Source organism: Vombatus ursinus, unplaced genomic scaffold (assembly GCF_900497805.2).
Source record: "Vombatus ursinus unplaced genomic scaffold, bare-nosed wombat genome assembly UNPS02010219.1, whole genome shotgun sequence".
Lineage (NCBI taxonomy): Eukaryota > Metazoa > Chordata > Mammalia > Diprotodontia > Vombatidae > Vombatus > Vombatus ursinus.
Window position 1 is genome coordinate 9,785,239 of NW_020949997.1, and position 22,295 is coordinate 9,807,533.

At 36.7% G+C, this 22,295-nt stretch overlaps 1 protein-coding gene across 2 annotated transcripts in view; it reads right to left on the reverse strand.

Moving 5' to 3' along the window:
• The window catches only part of PYGB (glycogen phosphorylase B), an 82,183-nt gene that overhangs the window by 39,436 nt on the left and 20,452 nt on the right, over positions 1–22,295 (reverse strand). The window contains exons 2-4 of one of the 2 annotated variants that reach the window (XM_027853898.1): positions 19,440–19,541; positions 12,717–12,795; positions 8,244–8,347 (exon numbers count right to left, since the gene is read on the reverse strand). In XM_027853898.1, coding sequence (XP_027709699.1) covers positions 8,244–8,347; positions 12,717–12,795; positions 19,440–19,541 — 285 coding nt within the window. Of the gene's footprint in view, positions 1–8,243; positions 8,348–8,580; positions 8,664–12,716; positions 12,796–19,439; positions 19,542–22,295 lie in introns of those variants that run through there. The other variant, XM_027853899.1, reaches the window with a different exon arrangement.

Sequence of the window (22,295 nt, forward strand, 5' to 3'; positions counted from 1 at the left end):
CAGTACTAATCCCAAGGTAAAAGTAAGTCTCCCCAAACCTACCAATAAATGAAAGTGGCAAGGCAGAATTTAATATGGCATAATATATTAAGTGATAGTATGCAGTAGTTGTTTTTTTTAAGGTAAATTTATACTGCTTGCAGAAAAAAAATAGGTCTACTTTGGGGGAAAAGTGAGTAGAGAACTGAGGAATTTAAAATCAATTATATTTTTAGGCAAAGATCTAATTCTTATTTCTTTAAGCATGACACATGGGGTACTATAAGGCCTAATGACATGCTGCTGGGAGGAAAGTGATATGGGATAATGATATTCAGAAAAATATAAGGAAAGGATGAAGTTTTTGTCCTCTCATGAGTACTAGTTCCTCTCCCTCCATTCTTCATGTGTCTCATCTGCTGAGTGGCTCTCGTCCATGTCTCTCTTTCTCTATGCCATCTATCCCTCTTGAGCTTTGTTCATGTTATATCGTAGGTGATTTGAGTTAAGAAAAATGTAATTTGACATGCTGCACATCCATAATGAACCATCTGTGGTGGCTGACTGAGAGCCAAGAGAAATCTAGAAATGCACATTTATTTTAGCAATTGAAAGGGGCTTTATAATGTAATGCTAACATTCTCTAAAAAGGGAGATGCAACAAGTGTCCCTTTAGAAACTTAATATCTTCAAAGGGTATTGAGGGATTTAAATAAGAAAAACAAAGGTCCTGAAAGGTTTTGTTCTGAAGGTTTTAAGGGTAAAGAAGAGGGAGGATAAAAAAACACTAAGGGACAGAGTAGAAAGAAGGGAAAGGAACTTGCTAATGCTCATAAGTGGGGTACATCAGAAGAACAGTATACAAACATGGAGGAAGGGGTGTTGGGTGGACATCTGATGAACCACATTCTTATCTGAAATGGACATAGTAGGCTTAAACAAACAAATGTACACACACACATACACAGAGTTGGAGGTGAAAATGTGCAAATTCAATGGGAAAGCAAGCAAGAATGACGGGAGGGGAGTACAGAATCAAGAGGGAGGATAAGAGGGGTGGGGCAATAGCAAAAAAAGCTTCCTGATTCTGAAAGGAGGGTGGTAGAGAGGGGCAGAGGGGAAGGTCTTTAAGAAAAGAACTAAAATTTGAGAATGAGGTTCATCAGTTGGGGAATGGCTGAACAAGTTGTGGTATATGAATGTAATAGTATACTACTGTCATAAGAAATAACAAAAGAAATGATTTCAGAGAATCCTTGGTAGTACTAAATGAATCATCTGAGTGAAGTAAGCAGACATAAAAGAAAAATTTATACAAGGGCAACAACACTGTAAAGAAAAACTTTTGAGTGACCAACCATGTATCACACAGAGGATATATGTTGAAGCATGTTAACCTACCGCCTAACAAAGAGGTGAGGTACTCAAAGTACAGGAAGAGACATATATATATTTGGATATAGCCACTGCATGGATTCGTTTTGCAAGGCAATCATTTTACTCCTCCCTAACTGATTCTCTATCACCCCACAGCAGCTGTTCCAAACCTGTCTCCCTCTCAAGTCTCACATATCACCATCCTCCCCTACCTTCTCAGCAGAGGACTCCAACTCGTACTAGGTTATTCCCAGGGAACTCCCTCTCCCTTACTCTACATTTCAAAAACTCTTGACATCATTTCATATTCTCTCTACTTCTACTCCAAGTCTCTGATAAAAAGGTGGCCTTGCTCCTTGGCAAAGCCAACCCCACTCTATGTACCCTTGGTTCTATCCCCTTCTTTGGCCTCCAGCAGACTGTACCTATAATCATCCCTTCCTCCTCAAATCATCATTATTTCCCTTTCTGTTGATTCATTCGATACTGCCTATAAACGCACCTAGGTATCCCTCTTCTCTTTAAAAAAACAAACAAACAAACAAACAACCTTGCTTTTGCCTAATATTCCCTCGATATATCATTTAGTATCTCTCTTCCCTTTCACAGAAAAGACTAGCTAAACTCATTCGATGGTTTCACTTACTGTTCCCCCCACTTTCTTCCAACCCCTCTGGCTTCCAAGCTCACCAAGAAACTGTTCCCTTCAAAGTTACCAATGAAATCTTTAAAATTTGTTTTAAATTATTATATGACCTTTACTATATGTACATATATATAATACATAATAAAATTAGTATACAAACACACACATATGAACAAGGATTCTTTTATACACAGCTTATTTTTTAAGCATATACTAAATTTATCATGATTCCTCTAACACTGCCCTACTTGTCATCTGTGCAGGAATTTCTCCTAAAATTCCTTCAGCTCTCTTCTATGTATTTTGTTTTTGTGGTTTCACTATACTACCTCCCTTCAAGCCAGCCCACCCACAAAAACAAAAATAAATGCTCTCATGTTACAAATGAGCATAGTCAAGGAAAATAGATTCACACAATTACCACGTCTCAAAATTTATGTTTCTTTCTGCACTTCCAGTCTATCGACTAGCTACCAAGAGTTGAGAAACATGATTCACCATTAGTCTCATGGGATCATTAATTACATCAATCACAGTTCCAAAATCTTTCAGAGTTGTCTCTCTTCCTAACATTTTAGTCATTATATAAATTTTTCTGGTTATGGGAACCTCACTCTGCCTCATTTCATATAAACTCTCCAAAGTTTCTCTGAATCCATCCCCGTTATCATTTCTTACAGCAAAATAATATTCCATAACACCCATATACTACCACATACCATAATTTGTTCATCTATCCCCATTTGGGAGCACCTACTTTATTTACAATTTCTTGCTACAAAAAAAAGTGCTGATAATATTTGTGTACACATGAGTCCTTTTCCTCTTTCTCTGATCTCTTTGGGTTATAAATCTAGCAGTGGTGTCACTGAGTAAACAGAAAGGTATGTTTAGTTTAGTGACTTCTGGGGTCCAGTTCTAAATTGCTTTCTAAAATGACTGGACCAACTGACAGGCCTACAGTTTCCCTAACAATTATAACCCTTTTTGTCATCTTTGACCATCTGATGTGTTTGAAGTTGAACTTCATAGTTGTTTTATTTTGCATTTCTCTTATTAATGATTTAGAGCATTTTTTTTTCACATGGATATTGACAGCTTGACTTTCTTTTGAGAAATGCCTATTCAGTGCCTTTGACACTTTTATCTATTCAGAAATGGCTCTTGTTCCATCATTTCATATGTGTGCATACACATGCATGTATGTATGTATATGTGTGCATGTATGCATGTGTGTATGTATGTACTGGATATCAGACATTTTTATCAGAGACATTTGAATGAAAGATGTTCCCCCTAGTTAACCACCATCTTTCTAATTCTAACTACTGATTTCATTTGTGCAAAAGTTTTTCAATTTTGTATGATCAATATGTCTTTTTTATCTCTCTATCCCCTGCTGGGTCAAGAATTTTTCCCCTATTTATAACTGTGCTCCTCTAATATGTTTATAATGCGACCTTACCTAAGTCATGTATCCATCTGGAGTTTATGGTGTTATATACTATGGGACATTTGTTTCTGAGATTGCTTTCCAACTTTCTCAGCAGTTTTGGTCAAATAGTGAGTCTTTATCCCTAAGGTTTTCAAACATTGTTATATTCAATTGCTTCAGGATCATGGGTAATTAACCTGTCCAAATAATCAACTTTTATGTTAGTTAAGCAGTACCAGATAGTTTCGACGATTACTGCTTTGTAGTTCAGTGTGAGATTGGATACTACTAGACTCCCTTCCTATTTTTTTTTCTCAATATTTTCCTTGAGGTTCTTGATCTTGTTGACCTCAAAATTAGTTTTCTTATAATTCTGTTTACTTCTATATAGTTAGCCTCTGATAATTTGATTGGGATGGCATGGAATTGGTAAATTAGAATAATACTATTATTTTATTATATTGACAAAGTCCAACCATGACCAATTAATATCGCTCCAATTACTTATTTCAGTAGAGTATTTTGAAGTGGTATTCATATAATTCCTATACCTTGGAAAGTGGATTCCCAGATATTTTATCCATCCTATAGATATTTTGAAAGGAATGTCTTTTTTGTTTTTTTAGCTCCTCTTAAGGGATTTTCTTAGTAATATACCAAAAGGCTGGAAATTTACATGGGTTTATTTGGTAACCTAGCACTTCACTAGTCTTAATTAATTTTAAGTGACTCTAGTGTTCTCTAAGTAAAATGATCATATTGACTACAAAAAGTGTTTTTTCTTCTATGTCTATGCTTAGTTTCTCAATTTCTTTTCCTTGTCTTATTGCTAGAGATAGCATTTCAAGAACTCTATAAAATATTACCAGGGACAATGCCATCCTTGCAATATCCTTGATTTTACTGAAAAGGCTTTTAGCCTTTCTTTACTACAAATAATGCTAGTTCTTGGGTTTTGATATATAATATTTATCACAGATCTATAAAATTAAGCAATGGTTCATTTACTCCTACGCTTTTAATGTTTAACATTAATAACATAATGCTTTAACATAAAAAAATCTTTTGTCAAGTCTATTTCTGCATCGACTGATATAAATCATGTCTTTATTATTTTTGTTATTAATATGGTCAATTATACACATATATTTCCTAAGATTAAACCAACTCTGCATGTAAAGTATAAATCCAACCTACTTATAGTACATATTTTTTAAAATATGTTGCTGTAGCCACTTTGCTAACATATTATTTAGCATTTTTATATTGATATTCATTAGAACTATAGTACTATCATTTTCTTTGCTTTACTGATTCCTCATTTATCTATCAAGACTACATTTCTCACAGAATGAATTGGTAGACTCTATTCTTTACAAACAATTTATATAATACTGTAATTGGCTATTCTTTCAATGTTTAAGAGAATTCATTAATAAATGTATCTAGTCCTAGGTTTTTTTTTAAATTTGAGAGTTCCTTTAGGGTTGTTCAATTAATATTTCTAGGATTGGGTTATCAAAATTCTGTATTTCTTGTTCTGTTAATCTAGGTATTTAATATGTTTGTAAAATAATCCAACCACTTCAGTTAGTTATCAATTTTGTCAGCATTTAATTGTGTATAAAAGTTCAAAATTTCCTTTATTTCTTCATTTGTCGTGATTTTTCCTTTTTTATATTGGTGATTTTTAAAACATCAGTTTAGCTATCTATTTATTATTTCTTTTTTGTTTGTTTGTTTTTGCTAGGCAATGGGGTTAAATGACTTGCCCAGGGTCACACAGCCACTAAGTGTCAAGTGTCTGAGGCCAGATTTGAACACAGGTGCTCCTGAATCCAGGGTCAGTGCTTTACTCACTGTGCCACCTAGCTGCCCCCTATTTATTATTTCTTTAAAGCTCCTAGTTTTATTTCAATTGTATTTCTTTTTTATTTTTAGAATTTACATTTTTATACTGAGTTTTAGAAAAAAATTTGTTCATTACCTAGGGGTTTTGTTAGTTGAATGTTCAATTCATTCATCTGTTCTTATAGATCCCCTCCCCTAAGGACTGCTTTGGTTGCATTACAGAAATTTTGGTATGTTAAAACATTATTGCTATTTATCACTGATTAAATTACCCACTGTTGCTATGATTTGTTTTTTGACCCACTAATTCCTTAGGAATATTTAGTCTACATTTAGGTTTGAATCTTTTCTTCAAATACCCTCTAATGACCATTTTCTTGCATCATTGTAAGTAAAACATATGTATAATACTTCTACTTTTTTATATTTTTATGAGATTCTTATGTCTCTGGCATGCAATCTTTTTTTTTTCAAAAGTGTCATATATAGTTGAGAAATACATATATTCTATTTCCATTCAGCTATCACCAGAAATCTATCATATTTAACTTTTCTAAATTTTTATTTAGGTTCTTAACGTCTTATTTATCTTTTTGTTAGACTTGTCTTAATTTTGAAAGAGGCAAACTGATGGCTCCAACTGAGTTTTGCTACTTATTTCTCCCTATAATTTGATTAACTTGTCCTTTAAGTATTGAGATCCTGTCATTTGGTGTACACATATTAAGTAGCAATATTATTTCACTATCTGAAGTTCCCTTAAATATAATGTCATTTTCCTGCTCTCTTAACATACTTATTTCTGCTGTTGCCTTGTCTGAAATGATTGCTACTCTTCCTTTTCTGAATTTGTTTGAAATATTAAGTTTTGCTCCAGCTTTTCATTCTGTATGTTGTGTGTCAAAATTATATTAATTTGTGTGTTTATAACAATAAGTTAGAAATCAAAATCCTACTCAATGTCTCCTCTGGACATGAAAGTGACTCTAAGTTTTCAAGGTTATACTTATAAATGCTAAAAAGCTATAAAGGTTTTGAGTACAAGTCTAGTGATGGATTTAACTGTTAATTATTCTGCTACTATGGGGACCTGAATTCAGAAAGAGTTAATAGCACAAAGTCCACAGGTGATGCATATTTTAGTTATACCCACTCCCAAAGATAATCTAAGAGGTTGGAGTCAGTAAACTACAATTTATTATTTACCTACTACTATGTACCAAGCACCGTGCTAAGCACTGGAGATACAAAAAGAGATAAAAGACAGTCCCTTTTCTCAAGAAGCTCACAGTCTAAAGGTGTGGTAAAGTTACAGAGGGGATGTAATTTGTCAGTGAAGGGAAAATCCATAGTGAGGAAACCACTTACATAACAAGGACCAAAAAAAAGGGAAATAATGAGAGAAGCATACTTCTGCTATACAGGTAAGGTATTAAGTGGATTCAAGATAGAAAGACTCAGAAAAAAACCAAGTTTTATATTTTGGAGTAGGAGAATAAGATTACCCAATGACACTCATGTATAAAGAACTTTGGTCAAAGAACGTGTTTTTCTTTATAATCTTGGAAATGACAATGAAGAGAAAAGGTCAGGAAGGGTATTATTATAGGCAACTGATCAAAATCTGTTTTTTCTTAACTGGTTAAAAAATTAGGCAGTAAATCTGAATAACAATTTCCTACTATTGCCATTAACTTATTTATTCAAATTACAATCCTTAGGAGCAAAGTCCAAACATAACTTCAATTCAGATTTCCAGTAGCTGAGTACTTTTTAAAAGGCCTTTCTAGGCTTAGGTGAGATAATAGTGATGCCCTATTTAAAATATTCCTTTTTAACATGTATAGTCTATACCAGATTGTATGCCATCTTGGGCAGGGGAGGGAGGGAGGGGGGCCCTAGGGAGAAAAAGATCTGGAACTCAAAATCTTATAAAAGTGAATGCTAAAAACTATTTTTACATGTAATTGGAAAAAATAAAATGCTATTAAAATAAATATTAAATAAAATTTACTAAATAAATATTAAAAATGAAATACTATTTAAAAAATAAAATAAAATATTCCTTGAAACTTTTTATCAAGGGTCTTACAACCTGCTATGCAGGCCAAAAACAGGTCCAATGCCTCATCATGAATTAACAGTGATTTATTTGGGGACTCTAACTTCTTTAGAGAATAACTTTAAGTCAGCTCAGTGAGTTACAATAGGATGTTAATGAAATAAAAACCATAATATTCAACTTTGGATATACCAGTTGCTTTACACAAAGAAAAATTGCTCATGACCAAAGCTTGCACCTTTAACTTCATAATAACACTGCGCTCCCACAGTACAGAACAGTTAACAATAAAATCCCAGGAAGATAATGGAAAACTACTTAAAGTCAATTATAGATAATTAAAATCCTGTTAATATAAAAAGGATGTATCACATTGCAGTCCAGTAATTTTACACGTAGGTATGAAAGGCATCTAAGTTTATATCCCAGAAAAGTTGCTACAATTTCCTTGGACTCTTTTCCACCCTTACTCACCAGGCTGGTATGCATCCTTGTTAAATACTATGCTCCTTCAACACCCGTTACTCCTAGTCAGGCATCAATAAAATGATCCATTCGTGATCCCTAACCAAACTGTCTGGTCTTCAACACAGATTCTAATTACAATTGGGAATGAACAATGAAAAAAGTTTTAGAGACTGGGTCATTTACCAGTTTCTAGCAATAACAACAGCATGTTGTTACTAACAGAAAAAAATGTAGTTGAGGTATGTGATATCAATTCTACTTTATTCCAGTTTCCTGTTTTTAGTTCAATTGGCCTGCAGTCACTCCAGGAAAACACTGAATCATTTTAGAAGCCAGATTGGGAAATATTGATTTCTCATTCACACAGGAGAGCAACACTAATAAAGGAATTAGATAAACTAAAAGTTTCCCATCTACCAACATACCTGCCAGCCGTTGATAATCTTCTGATTAAAAATGCCAAATTCGTAACGGATTCCATAACCATAGGCTGCCAGTCCCAATGTAGCCATTGAATCCAGGAAACAAGCTAAAAATGTAAGACAAAAAAAAATTATTATCAATTTATAAATGTCTACAGAAACTAAATTATTATATCTGGCTCCATGTCAAAGTTCAGACACTCAAAAGTAAACTATTTGCTTTCGGAAGGTATTCTTCAAGTAAGGGATATGTGTAACTACAGGGAGGTTGTACAGGAATTACAAAGGCTAAATAGATATTGGTGGCAGCACCTATAGACAAGAATAGGTTAAATTTTACCTCCTTTAGGCCTTAGTCTTCCTACCACCACCCTCCCCCCTGGTTCCTTCCAAACTTGCGTTCTTCACAGGATTTATAATCTAAGGAACTTGCTTCAAATCCCACTTCTGGTTCAGTTTCTTCATATGAAAATAAGCCAGTTAGATCAGGTGACCTTTAAATTTCATTTCAGTTCCATAGCCTATGATCTGTTGCCATACAAGAGGAAGATGAACAATCTGGGGATTCAAAAATAAAAATATTTTGGAACAAATGCTATTGCGTATCATTAGGCGTCGCCTAGCTCCAGAGTCTAAATGACTCAGCCTTTTTCTTGTAGTGCAAAGCAAAATCCAAAACAACTTCCTGGTGTAGATTTAGGGAGAGAAGGTCTTTTTTGCTGAATGGATGAATATCATCAGTATCATTTAGACTTTATATTGTAACTTATCACCCTCTTCAAATTCTAAATGCTATGATCTCTGAATTTTCTACCTAAAAACTTAAGAAACCTTGAATTCAAGAAGGCATGTGACAGTCTTTCATGACACGCTTGTGGTGAGATGGAAAAAATGTGAGCTGACATATATAGTACAGTTGGGTGAATTCTCAACTAGCTGAACAACCATTGCCCCAAACTGCTGATTGGTACACTGTGACCTTAGGCAACCTGACCAAGTTTGTTACTCAAAACATATCTTAGACAGTTACTGCCCACAGACAATAAACATGGACCCAGAACTGATTAGGAAGAGGAGATTAAGCGGGATTACACACAATGATCTCATACCGATCAATGTCACAAAAGCCCATCATTTTAATTTGAATAGACTCCTAATGGTGCTGCATGGCTGCAAATCATGGAATACCACAATCTCAAAAGAAGTATAGTTGCCAAGTGAGCCAAAGGGAAATGCAAGGTTACACATAGTAGATATAAGTAGACTGTGGAGCTGCTACCAATAATGATTTTGCAAGTGATAAGTGATTAAATCATCAACCTCATGTACTACCAGAAAAATTGGTGGTACTTTATATAGTGCAAGAGATAACAGAGGGCAAATCCAAGGGCAGTGCTCAAATTCAAGAGATTTTAAAAGAACAAAAGGAAGGCTTCCAGTCTGTTGGGTGGCTTCTTTATGGAGGATATGTAGGAAAAATAACAGAATCTCAAGGTTGGACAAGTCAAAGAATAAAGAAAAAGATACACAGAATGAAAAGGTGTGGGTAGGCTGTCATCTATACTAAATGAAGAACACATACTATTAAGATCAGAGATCCATTAATGTACTGAGGTTTAGATCAATTTGAAAGGTAGTTTTTAGCCTTTCTTTAGAGCAGGGAATAACTGAAGGAACCCTTGCAAAAGGTGGCACAAGAGCACAATATGTCCTTTCTCATGTCACTCTACAAAAGGAAATGTATTCTTGTATCTTTGGATATTCTTAAGAACCTTAAAGCACAAAACTGAAATCATATCACATTATAGCTGCAATCTCTGTTTCTATTTTCTTAAACTATTCCCACAAAAAGTCATTTTAAATTTTAAAAGATGAGGAAAACTCTGAGCACGCTATCTCAAAGGAAAACAGTATTGAAAGGAAATTGTATCCTTCGAAGGAAAGCTATGGTACCCCAAGACAATTTATTCAATTTATTCACTCAATAAACATTTATTAAGCACCTGTGCCAGGCATTGTGCTAAGTACTTTAAGTATCCGAACCCAGAAGTGTTGGGCTAACATGTAGGAATAGTACAAGATACTATTTCACTCTGTTACAGTAACCAACGGTTAAACTAGGTAAAAGCTGGTGTGAATAGACCTGAATGGTAGGGGAGTCAAGAACAAGTCTAAGGACACAAAGTCTGATGACAATGAACCAAGTGGCTAAATGGAACTGTGAATGCTGTTACTTCATTCCCTTCCCAATCTTTTTTTTGGTAGGGAGATGTGGCGACATTCTAAGGATTAGTGACTTCTCAGCTTGGAATTAGGTTGGACTAGAAAAGAGGAAAAAAGATAATGATGAAAAATTATAACTACTAGTAAGAGGTAAAGGGAACAAGATTTAGAAGGGAACCCATGGATAAACAACATCTGTGTAGAACTAACCTTTGCTCAAAGACAGGAGCACGGGTTATTCTGATATAGGTCCTATACATGAAACACTGACAAAGGTGCTGAATAAATGTGAACCTGTTTATGGCACTTACATGTACACTTTAAAGTCTGGACACTAGTTCGAGATAGTTATATTAAGAAATTGATTCCATAAACCAACTTAACGGAATCTTTGTTTTTTGTTGTTTTTCTAGTCCTATTCCTGACTATAAGTGTACAGATAAAAAGACATCAGCCCAAGCCTAAGCAGGCCCTCACCTCTATACAATTAATAATAAATTGGTGTAATTAGTCAACAAGTATGTTAAATGCTACTCTCTCTTCATCCTCTTTTGCCCATTCAACCAATGGTAATTGTAAAAGAGCCAAACATATAAAACCTTGTCTCCCCATCAATCACTGCCCAAGAATCCTTGAGAAGCAAAGGAAAATGATGAAACAGCATCAGCCTGTCAGAGACAGGACTTTTTCTGCATATAAAATGAAAGCTAGGAAGCTATTTAGCTACTGTCATCCTTGGAATTAGGCCCACACATTGTGCTTCACAGGGGCTGGGTCACTAGCTGAGCTTTGACCGCCCCGTCATCCCTTTCCAGGTGTGGGATGCATGCCTCTGAAGTGGGCCAAGAGCAGGATTCGAATCCGGCCTTGCCGCTTCCCGGCTGGGTTACGTCGGGCCGTTCAAGAACGCTTCTCAAACAAGGAAACATGGAGAAAATAAGCTACAATGTGCTTAGCCTTACCATCTATATTTTATTTGTTTGTATCTCCAAATATCCTTCCATAAACTTGGCTCCTAAAATTTAAGTTTTATGTGTTGGCTATTTTTCATTTTATTGGTGTGGCTACTGATTTGCCACAAATTGCTGATTTTGAAAGCATTTACGTCTAAATGGCCAGACAAGTTAATAGAGGAACTTGATCATCTCTTCTCCCCTAAAAGCCTCTGTGAATTTCCAGGCTAAATTAACATGCTGATGGTTATAAAATGAGAACAAATAGCAAATAAGGCAGGATATTCAGAACTATTAATGAAGTGACAAAAGGGAAGGAGGCCAAGAGGAATAATGGGAAAAGCTGAAAGTGGTTTAATAAATATACAAAGTCCCTAGTTCTGATGCTAAAGGTAATCATGAGTTATGCATGCCCAAGAAGTCCAGTCCCCACAGCTTTTGACCAGAGCTTTATATACTCAACAAAGTACTTAGACAAATACAGGTTTCCACTAAGTTACTCCTCAGCTTTAAGAGGGAAGGTCAAAGAACAACCCTCTAAGCCACCTCCTAAATTTTGCCAGCTATTACTACATGGGTACAGTCTGACACTTAACAGAGATTAGGATTTTGAGAAGAGCCAGTGCTTGACATGGTATGACGGAAGGATTAGCTTTCAAATATAAAGATGAAACTAGTGGCACCCTTAGCATATATTAATTTTTTAAAATTAGTGGCTTTGGGTTTGAGCTCAATCTCTTTCAATCAGTTCTTTGTATAACTAATTTGCAATATTGTCAACCAGCAAAAAATATAGTAACCAGAAAATAAAGATCTTCTCTATGTAAAACTAGTTAAGCATACATGGATTAATTAATCATGATTTTAGCCTCATAAGCCCTATACTCCTCCATTAGACTACTATTCTGATACTTCATTATGGCTTGGGGTGACACTGGGTTCTTGAATGCTAAGTCAACAGAGTGCAAACTCTGGAAAACCCTACCAAGCTGGACAGGCTTCACGTGAGGGCTTAACAAAGGACTTTTTTTCTCTAGTCTGAGAACCAACCTAAATTTGGACAGAACCATGACCACAAGGCTGGCAATTAAGTTTTCAACAACAACATCTTACATAGACTGTCTATTAAGGTGTTAAAAAATTGCAATCTATGTTGGTAGAGGAAGTACCCAGTATGAAATCATGGACCCTTGAAGTAATGAATTAAATCAATCAATAAATACTACTATATGTTATAACCAGCAGAATTAGGGGGTTCATATATAACACTGACAAAAAACCCACAGAAACTTATAATTACCTGCCAGTCTCCCCAATCCTCCATTACCAAGACCTGCATCTTCTTCTATTTCCTCAAGTTCTTCCAAGTCTAATCCCAACTGAAAATAAAGAGAAAGTTAAATTTAATATATAACCAAAAAAGGAAAAGAAGATAATTAATTCTAGTTATTTTAGACCAGAAAGGTCAATGTATTCCTTTCTTAGGTTTTGACTTTTTGTTAAAAATAATCCATCTTAATTTCACAGTCACTGTAAAGTTTCCATAGACATTTCCAAACATCATGGGCATTCAAATCAGGCATGCATTAGTATATAAAAAAAAGTAGCTGGAAGGTTAAGCCATTTATAATAGACAAAACATTATTTTAAAATGAAGCTGGTTTGTCAGATTCTATAGTTTCTTGTCTTCAAATGAACAATGCTAGTTCATACTGCGTCGATGATATACTTTTGTTTAAAAAAGTCAATAAGCTCCAAGCATTTTACCTTTACTATCTCATATGACCTCACACAGATGCAGGTATTACATCCTGCCCATCCCAAAGATAAAGCAACAAAGTCCCAAATTACAAGGTTATGCTCAAAGTTATGGTTGGTCATGGTGTAGAGACTTAGTATTTATTTTTTTCAGTTCAACAAGCCTTTTGTTTTTACACTGTCTATTCTTTGGGACTAAGATTGATTATTACAATTACTCAAGTTCAGCTTCCCTCTAGCACATTCCAGGCAAAGGGGACTGTGCAAAGGCAGGAGACAGGAGATGAACTGTTTTGTATGAGAAATAACAAGTAGGGTGGTTTGGCTGGAAAGAGCAGTGATGTAAAAACAAAAGGCAGTCACAACTTATTTAAAAGAAAAAAAGATTCTGGAAGTGGGGGAGGGGAGGTCAAAGAAAAATAAAGCCAGTGAAAACTGTCTTGCAAAAGCACAAGTCACAAATGAATGGATGTCCTAATTTTTAAAATCTACAACATGCTGACAAACCTCAAAAACAAAAATCACCTCCAAAGATTTCCCAGTACCTCACTCTCAATCCTATTCTCAATGTAGCACAGCATGGTGTATAGGGCCATGGACAGGCAGAAAAGACCTGATTCAAATCCCACCTCATAGATTTAAAAGTTTTGTGACCAAGGATAAGATATAACCTCCATGAGTCTGTTTTCTCACCCATAAAATGAAAATGATAATAGCACCTACCTTAAAGGAAAGTTGAGAGTATAAAAATGAGATAGTGCAAGTAAAGTGTTTAACATACTTTGTTAAATGTAAACTATTATCATTAAACCTGCAATACTTTCCATTTCACTAAACTGATAATGGAACATTTTCTCCTTTTACAAGACCTTTATATCCAATCAATTGTCAAGTCTCAGTCTTAGCATATCTCTAGCATCTTCTCTTGTTCACTGAGCCCTACTCTGGTTCAGGCCCTCATCATCTCTTACTAGGGCTACAGTGTCAGCCTTCTATCCGGTATTAATGCTTCCATTCTTTTACTGGTATTCATAGTTCCAGTTCCTCCAGTCTAAAATCTATCCTTCTCCCCAGAAGCCAAAATATCTTTCCAGAATTATTTCATATTATTCTCCTTCTCAAACTCTACATTCTTGCCAAACTGGTCCACATACTGCTCCCCAAATTTGGCATTCAATCTCAGACAACTGAACAGGCTGGGGACCCTCTCTAGTCGTCTATATCTGGATCCAGATGGCTCCGAAGGAGAAAGTGAGTCTGGTGACTTTTCACAGTCCTTCCTCATTTAAATACAATTCAATTGCAAGCCATGGCATCACCTTCCTGATGTCACTGTCCTCTTCAAGAATGAAAGACAAACAACAACAAATGGACAGGCTGCCCCCACTCTTGGAATAATTTTCTTCTTCACCTCTACCTATTAGAATCCTTTGGGGCTCAGCCCAGATACCAACTAAAAACTTCCCATGATGTTCTAGGTTTTAGTGTTCTCTTTCTCCTCAATTATTTACAGACTTTTTTTAATCCCTCAATTCAATGAAAAGTTTTTCATTCTCATATTTGCACCTCCAGCACCTAGCATAGTTCTTGGCAATAAAGTACTCTTTGTAAATGCTTAAGTATCTTTAACTTCGTGAAAAGCTACATCTTGACTCCTATGCCCTAATTATCAGGTCTTTCAATTTCAAAATTTACAGGGATTCTACCAAAGTCAAAGACCAAGAAAAAGGAAGTAAAAATAAGTTAAGTAGCTCAGGAAGAGAATAATATCTCTCCTAAATGACTTCAAATACTCTGAAGGCAGGGGCTGAATGTATTTGTATGTCCAGCCCCTAACAAAGTATTTAGCATATAACACATGCCTTAAAAATGTTGAGTTTTAAAAATGTAGAGTTGGGGAAAGATCACTAAAAGGAAAGAAAAGGAAAGAATTCTGACTGATGAACTGAAAAACTAATAGTACTTTTTTTAGAGTACAAATATCAGGAAAGACAGGAACCTGACAGAAGAATGCTGCATATGTTGTCAATTGCCTAACTACTTGTTTGTCTTTGTAACAAGGAAGAGTTCAATTGGTGAGAAGAGGGGCAGTATATTTGGAGATGATTGCCATAAAAATAAGTCGGCAAGAAAATTTATTTTAAAAAAATTTCTTGAATTAAATATGCCTATCACTGAAATTAAAGACCATGATGACTTATAAGATGATGTTTTTTATGGCATACATAATCAAACTTTGGGAATTTGTACTCACTATGTATAAAAGCAAATCTAGAATGAAGAAGGATAAAACTTCTAAAGTAGAAATGCTAGTGCTATGTTTAAAAAATACAAGACAAAGTAAAGTAACACTTTGGGAGAGAAAAAAATCTTTGGGGAGATAGGAAAATTGGACATTAAGTTACTTGTTTTTCTAACAACTACATCGAAGATAAAAATAATTTTTTTCTGCTTATACTTTGTTATGTTATGGCAGCAATGGCAATATGTTTTAATGCAAGATATGGTAAAAATCTAATATCATTCAGAAAGCTAATGAGATGCTTTAAACAGAAAAAAATCCTGTGAATTATTGGCGGTATTTTCCAAAGTGAAAATACCTTTAAAGGTAGTGTAATTTTAGCTTGACATTTTCCACATAAAGTTATCTGGAAATAGCATTTATGAGGCAGCACGAAATAATCAAGACTCCAGGTAAGTAAATTAGTGTAAACCCAGAATATGAAAGAATCTGAGCTAAATCTTGAAAACAGAACAATAAAAATACAGAAGGTAAGCAAGAATTGATTGAAGCAAGATTAAATCATAGGACCTAAGCAGATCTCAAAGCAGATCTGTCTGCTGATATTCACTGACATTAATAATAAAAAAAAATTTATATGTGGCCTTATGGTTTCTCATAAAGCATTCACATACATTATCTTGTTTGATCCTCACAACACACGGTAGGCAATGCAAGAATGATTACACCCCTTTTTACAAATAAAGGAACAGGATACAGAGAAGTGAAGCAATATGCTGAAGGTTACAAACCTTGTTAAATGGCAAAGCAGGAGCACAGGGTTCTTTTTACCACACCAATTCGATTTAATTCAATAAATAATTATTAAGCACCTACTATATGTTAGGTACAGTGCTAAGCACTGGGGACACAAAAAGAGACAAAAGACATTCCCTGTTTTCAAGGAGGAGATAATATGCAAACAAATATATATAAAGCAAGTTATATATAGGATAAATAGGAAATAATTAACAGAGGGAAGGCACTAGAATAAGAGGGGTTGGGCAAGGCTTCTTGCAGAAGGTAAGAAGGGAAGTCAGGGAAGTCAGTAGTTGAGTGGAGGAAGGTGAGCATTACTGGCATGAGGAACAGCCAAAGAAAATGCCTGGAGCCAAGAAAAGGAGTGTCTTCTTTGTGGAACAGCAAGGAGGCCAGGGTCACCAATGAGAAGTATGTGTCAGGGAATAAGGTATAAGACAACTGGGAAGGTAAGAGGGAACTAGGTTACGAAGGACTCACAGAGACAAACAGATGTATTTACTCCTGGAAGCAAGAGGAAGCCACTGGAATTTAATGAATAAGGGATGACAAGATCAGACTTGCATTTAAAGAAAATCACTTTGGAGGATGTTTTGGAGTGGGGAGATACTTGAGGCAGGCAGATTCACCAGCAGGCTATTTGCAATATTCTAGGAATGAGGTGATGAGGGCCTGCACCTGGGTAATGGCAGTGCCATTAGAGAGAATGGACACGTTTGAGAGATGTGGCAAAGGCAATCAATGGGCCTTGGCAGCAGCTTGGATATGAGGGGTGAGAGATAACAAGGAATCCAGGATGACTCCTAGGTTTTGAGCCTCAGGGACAGGAAGATAAGGTTGTTTTCTATAGTAACAGGGAAGCTGTATTGGGGGAGGGGGACAGGAGAAGAATTTAGGGGAAAGATAATGAGTTTTGATTTGGACATTTCCCATCAATCAGCAAGCCAAAGAAAGAAAATACTTCTCTGTACCAATAATTTGCTAATCCCTGTCTCTGCAAAATAGAAAGGCAAGCTCAATCCAGTGGAAAGTACCCCCAATTAAGGGTCAGAGGATCTAGGCTCACTATCTGGCTTACTACTGGGCAAGTCATTAGGCTCTGTGGATTTTTTGTTTCTTCATCCATAATGGCAGAGGCAAGAATTAGATGACTTCTACAATCCCTTCTGACTCTATATCTAAGATACTCTGACTGCAGGATCTCTAATACACAAGAAAAGGTGATGTGCTGGGTCAATCATTCCCTACCAGTTCTTAATTAGAGAACAAAAAGTATCCTCCCAAGACTCTAGACTCTGAACTCCTGCTCCTTCTCCAGCATATTCTACACTTCTCTGAAAACCCTGACTGGAAGCAGTCTTTAATTTCCTTGTAAACACAGGCCATGATGGAGGAAGGCCGAGAAGGGGGATGTAGTACAGCTGTGGGAGTTGGGGGGAAAGCTGCAGGTTTTTCACACTTGGGAAGAATTATGGCAGATAAAGCAATGGACTTGAAGTCAGGGAAGTCGTGGGTTCCAAAAGTTTTACAATCATGGATAAATAACTTAATTTCAGTTTTCTTATCTGTAAAATGGGATGACATACTAACAATTTCAATGAACTGCAGTGAAGAAAGAGCTTTATTAAGCACTTTATCAATTTATTAGTATTATAAAAAAGGAGGGCAACAGGAAGACTTCCCTCCCCCATATATACACACATAGACACCAATACCACTACCCTCTCCCCCAAAAAAATCTGCTCTGCAGATTTTTTCAAGTAGGAATCAACTGGGATCTAAAAGAAAAAACTCAACTGGGGTTTACAATATATGATTTTGAAATTTAAATGTTCCCTAAGAGAGTTATTCCTAATTCACAGCTATAAGTCCTGCAAGAATAGGTTTCATATAGGTTGAGAAGAGGGAAGTAACATTTTGGGGCTACAGCAAAAATCTGGGTGGGATCTGAGATTAAGGACAGTCAGAAGTCAGGATAAACATATCTATATTATCCATATTCACTGTGCTTACATTAGAATATATTGTCATCGCTACCATCCTTGATATCTATGGAGCAAGAGCCAAAGACAGGCAGAAAAGGGGGTTTGAAGAGGGACACTGCAGGGGCAGCTAGATGGCCCAGTGGATAGAGCACCGGCTCTGGAGTCAGGAGGACCTGAATTCAAATCCAGCCTCAGACACATAACACTTACTAGCTGTGTGGCCCTGGGGAAGTCACTCAAACCCAGTGCCTAGCAAAAAACAAAACAAAACAAAAACCAAAATAAAATAAAATAAAATAAAAAATAAAATAAAATAAAATCCTTTTGGGGCAGCTGGGTGGAACAGTGGATAGAGCACCGGCCCTCAAGTCAGGAGGACCTGAGTTCAAATTCGGCCTCAGACCAAATACTTAACATTTACTAGCTGTGTGACTCTGGGCAAGTCACTTAACCCCAATTGCCTAAAAATAAAAATAAATAAATAAATGAACAGGGACATTGCCCTCCTACCCTTCTTTGGTAGAGGATAGGGTATGGAATATTGCACAAAACATCAGACTTTTCTGATATGTTAGAGGAATTTTGAGGAATTTTTTCTTTTTTACTTTTTTATTCTTTATATATATATATATGTGTGTGTGTGTATGTGTGTATATATATATATATATATTTTGGGGGGGGGGGCTAGGCAATGGGGTTAAGTGACTTGCCCAGGGTCACACTACTAGTAAGTGTTATGTATCTGAGGCCAGATCTGAACTCAGGTCTTCCTGAATCCAGGGCTGGTGCTCTATCCACTGTGCCACCTAGCTGCCCCTATTCTTTATTATATAGTAAGAAATATGTGTGTAAAAATAAAAAATATAAACAGAAAAGATATATAAGATATATTTTATAAAAAAGGAAGATGGCAGAAACTTTCCCTACTTCAAAACTCTGCCTAGAGATCCAATTAAGTGCCAATGTCTGATTTTAAATATCAGAACTCTTTTAGAAGTCTATAAACCTAAGTCTTTCTCAATTCAACATTTCCTAGGCCAATCCAATCCATTATCTTGGTCACCCAAATCCACCCTTCTATCACAGAAAAAAGAATCCTATGTCTATGTCTCACTCAGCCTTCATTCCTCTTCTTTTTTACAATCAGTACAATATTTGGTTTGGGTATTTCCACATTTCCAGAAGAACCTAGATGTATGCTACTGAGGACGAGAACGACTCTGCCTGAAAAACAACATACCTGATAAATAGCTTCATCACAAGCATTCTGGAGACCCAAATTCACCATTGTATTCTGTAGAGTCCGGCCCATGTAGAATTCCAGGGAAAGATAATAAATGCGCTGGGGAAACAGAAAGAAAGTTGTGTTTATTTTAATCCTTATACCTAGAAGCCCTATGAGTCTTAATTATTTACTTTGATAATATGATTTCCATGTGAAAATTCAATTGGATTTCTGTGACTATTTGAGTTCCTCTTATTATGTTTAGGGAACTAAAAGGGATATAAAAATGACTAATAATACTTGCCCTTGTGAGTTTAATTCAGTTGTATGTGATGGTGAGGTGTTTTGGTTTTTTTTTTGGAGGGGGGAAGGAGGGAAGATGTATATGTATATGTATGTGTGTGTGTGTGTGTATGTGTGTATATGTATGTATGTATGTATACACACACACACACACACGCCTCCCCCAAAAGTAGAATTATACTCAAATATTCACAGAGGTACAAAATAATGTGACAGTTTGAAAGAAAAAAAGGAGGTGTCTCTGAGGCAAGGGTTTAGAATAAGATCCAAAAGAGAAGGCTACCAAAAAAGTGTAGCATCTGTGATCAGCTTGGAGAATGATTTTGGAAGGAAATGGCCAGGAGTTTAATCTGGAGGCTGTTTCAGTGGTTCAAATCGATCAATCAATCAATCAATATTTATTAAGCAACTACTATGTGCCAAGTATTGTGCTGAGCACTGGGGATACAAAAAGAGGCAAAAGACAGTCTCTGCCTTCCAGAAGCATACAATCTAATGGTGTGCACAATATGCAAATACGCAAATACACACACACACACACAGAGCAGACTATATAGAGGATAAGCAGGAAATAATTAATGGAAGGAAGGCACTAGAATTTAGAGTGATTTGGAAAAGCTTCCTGTACAGATAAGATTTTAGTTAGGACTTAAAGGAAGCGAGGGAAATCACTAGGCAGAGTTGGGGAGGGAGAACATTTCAGGCATGGGGGACAGCCAGAGAAAATGTCCAGAGCTGAGGGATGAAGGGTCTTATTCATGGAATAGCCAGCAGGCCCGTATCATTGGACTGAAGAATATGTGTCAGGGAGTAAGGTATAGGAAAACTGGAAAGGTAGGAGGGGCTAGGTTATGCAAGACTTTGAATGCAAAACAGAGATTTCTATATCTGATAAGGAGTCAACTGAATTTATTGATTGGGGGGTGGGGGAGAGGGAGGATTTGACATTTTCAGACATGAGCTTTAGGAAATTGCCTTTGGTGGCTGAATGGAGAAGGGTGAAAACTGAGGTGAGCTGACTCATCGGCAGGCTACTTGCAATAGTTCAGGCATGAGGTGATGAAAGCCAGCACTGGAGCGGTAGCAATGTCAGAGGAGAGGAAAAACAGATTTGAGAGATGTTGCAAAGGTGAAATCAACCGGCCTTGGCAACAGCTCGGATACGGGGAGTGAGAGATCAGGAATCCAGGACGACTCCTTGGTTGTGAACCTGAGGCACTGGGAGGATGGTGTTGCCCTCAACAGCAACATAGAAAGTGTTGGGGTGGGGGGTGGGGAGTTAGGGGGAATGATAATGAGTTCACTTTGGACATGTCTAAGATATCTACTGGATGTCCAGTTTGAGATGTGTGAAAGGCAACTGGAGATGTGAGACTAGAAGTCAGCAGAGAGGCTGGGCAGGATAGGTATATTTGAGAATCGCCAGCATGGAGAAGACATAACCAAGAATGGAGGGAAAAGAGACAACAGAGCACTGAGGGACACTTTCAGTTAGAGGGCATGCTCTGGATGAGGATCCAGCAAAGGACACTAAGCAGTAGTAGTCAGATATGTAGGAGGTGAACTAGGAGAGGGTGGTGTCCCAGAAAACTCAAGAAGAAGCGAGTATCAAGGAAGAGAGGGTGATCAACAGAGTCAAAGCTGCAGAGTCAAGGAGAACGATGACTAACAAAAGGCCCCTAGGTTTGGCGACTAAGAGATCAATGGTAACTTTGGAGAGAGTGGTTTTGTGTGGAATGATAAGGTTGGAAACTGACCTTAAAGGGTTAAGGGTCAGAAGAAAGTGAAAGGAGAAAAAATGGAGGCACCTATTGTAGATGGCCTTTTCAAGGAGTTTAACTACAATGAGCAGAAGAGATACAGAATAATAGTTAGCAGGGATGGAAGGCTCAATTGCTGTACAGTAGTTTCTGACTCTGTGATCCCATCTGGGGTTTTCTTGGCAAGAATACTGGGGTCGTCTGTCATGTTCTTCTCTAGCTAATTTTACAGATGAGGAGCTGAGGCAAATAGGGTTAAGCAACTCACCCAGGATCAGACGCTAGTAAGTGTCTGAGGCAGGATTTGAACTTAGGTCTTCCTGACGCCAGGGCTGGTGCTCTACCCACTGTGCTACCCAGCTGCCCCATGGAAGGATCAAGGGAAGGTTTTTCAGGGCAGGAGAGACTTAGGCATGTTTGTAGGCAGCAGGGAATCAGTCAATAGAGAGGAAGAGATTAAAGATAAGTCATAAAGTAAGGACAACAGAGGGAGAAATCTGTTGGAGAGGATGGGATGGAATGGAATGGATTGAGCAGGGAGAAGAATTAGTGTGAATAAGGAGAGAGGCCACTTCATTATGTGATTCAGGAATGGAGGAGGAGATAGTGGGACCCAGAAGTGGGAAGCTCACGACAAATTTGCCTCAATAAGATATCAGGCGAGATGACTTCACACATCTAACAGATATCACATTGCTTGCCTTCTCAATGGGTAGAGGAAGCACAGGAGAGACGAAGAGAATTTGAAGCTCAAAAGTTTTTAAAATAATGTTAAAATTAATACAGAGTTAAAAGGAAAAAAAGATAT